This window comes from Mauremys mutica, chromosome 13 (genome assembly GCF_020497125.1).
Source record: "Mauremys mutica isolate MM-2020 ecotype Southern chromosome 13, ASM2049712v1, whole genome shotgun sequence".
In the NCBI taxonomy this organism is placed as follows: Eukaryota; Metazoa; Chordata; order Testudines; family Geoemydidae; genus Mauremys; species Mauremys mutica.
In genome coordinates, this window is record NC_059084.1 from 47,285,002 (window position 1) to 47,285,928 (window position 927).

A 927-nucleotide genomic window follows, 5' to 3' on the forward strand; every position below is an offset into this window, starting at 1 on the left:
TGTGTCTCTTTCTCTGCAGGGCTCCACTGTCCCTGTAACTCCGGCCTCATTAGGCTATTTAGAAACCGCTTCCCCTTTTTGTGCCAGTCCCGCTTTGCTCTGAGTCACTGTGTCTCTCCTGGCGCAGTAATAGGTGCCGGTGTCTGCAGCTGTCAGCGAGCGGAGCTGCAGGGAGAACTGGTTCTTGGCGGTGTCTGCGGCGATGGTGATTCGGCCCTGGAGAGACGGGGCGTAGCCTGTCTCCCCGCTACTATACGGGTACACGTACCCCATCCACTCCAGCCCTTTCCCCGGGGGCTGCCGGATCCAGTGCCAGTCGTAATACTGAGTAGTGATGGAGAACCCGGAGACTGCACAGGTGAGTGCGAGGGTCTCTCCGGGCTTCGCCGTTCCCGGTCCGGACTGGACCAGCTGCACCTGGGAGAGGACACCTGGGGAGAGAAAAACAAAGCAAGAAAAGCGTTAGCCACAGAGACACGCCACAGATCTGTCCCCAATTCCCCCCACTGCCCCATAGGCTGACACTCACTGGTGGGGGCAGAGAACAGGGAAAGGAAAAGCAACAGAAATTTCATTCTCGTTTTCATGCAAGGAGGGAAACTCCCCAGCAGGCAGGACCGGGCAGTTCTGTGTCTGGGGAGAGACTGAGGCTGCTGTAACCAGGGGGTTGTATTTAACCAGCAATCCTGTGGGGAGGGATTTGCATGCGGGTTGCACCCAGCGGGTATAAGGCGACAGGGAGCCGTGTAGGTAGGGAGTATTGGCTGGTGGAGTGGACAGAAACAGATCTCCATCATGCCTGGGCTGGGATGCGGAGGTCACTGAAATTTATGACACACTTTCCACTCAGTGTAATGTGTCTTAGGAAAGAAGTTAACTGGCTCAGTGAATCCCATCCTCTAACAGGGGCTACTAAGAAATGCAGTG

The 927-nt window shown here is 56.1% G+C and overlaps 1 gene segment (V, D, J or C); it reads right to left on the minus strand.

Moving 5' to 3' along the window:
- LOC123348881 lies at nucleotides 1–626 on the minus strand. The segment is given in 2 exon segments: nucleotides 1–431; nucleotides 530–626. Coding segments are annotated over 2 exon segments (435 nt in total).
- Nucleotides 627–927: the final 301 nt, after the last annotated feature.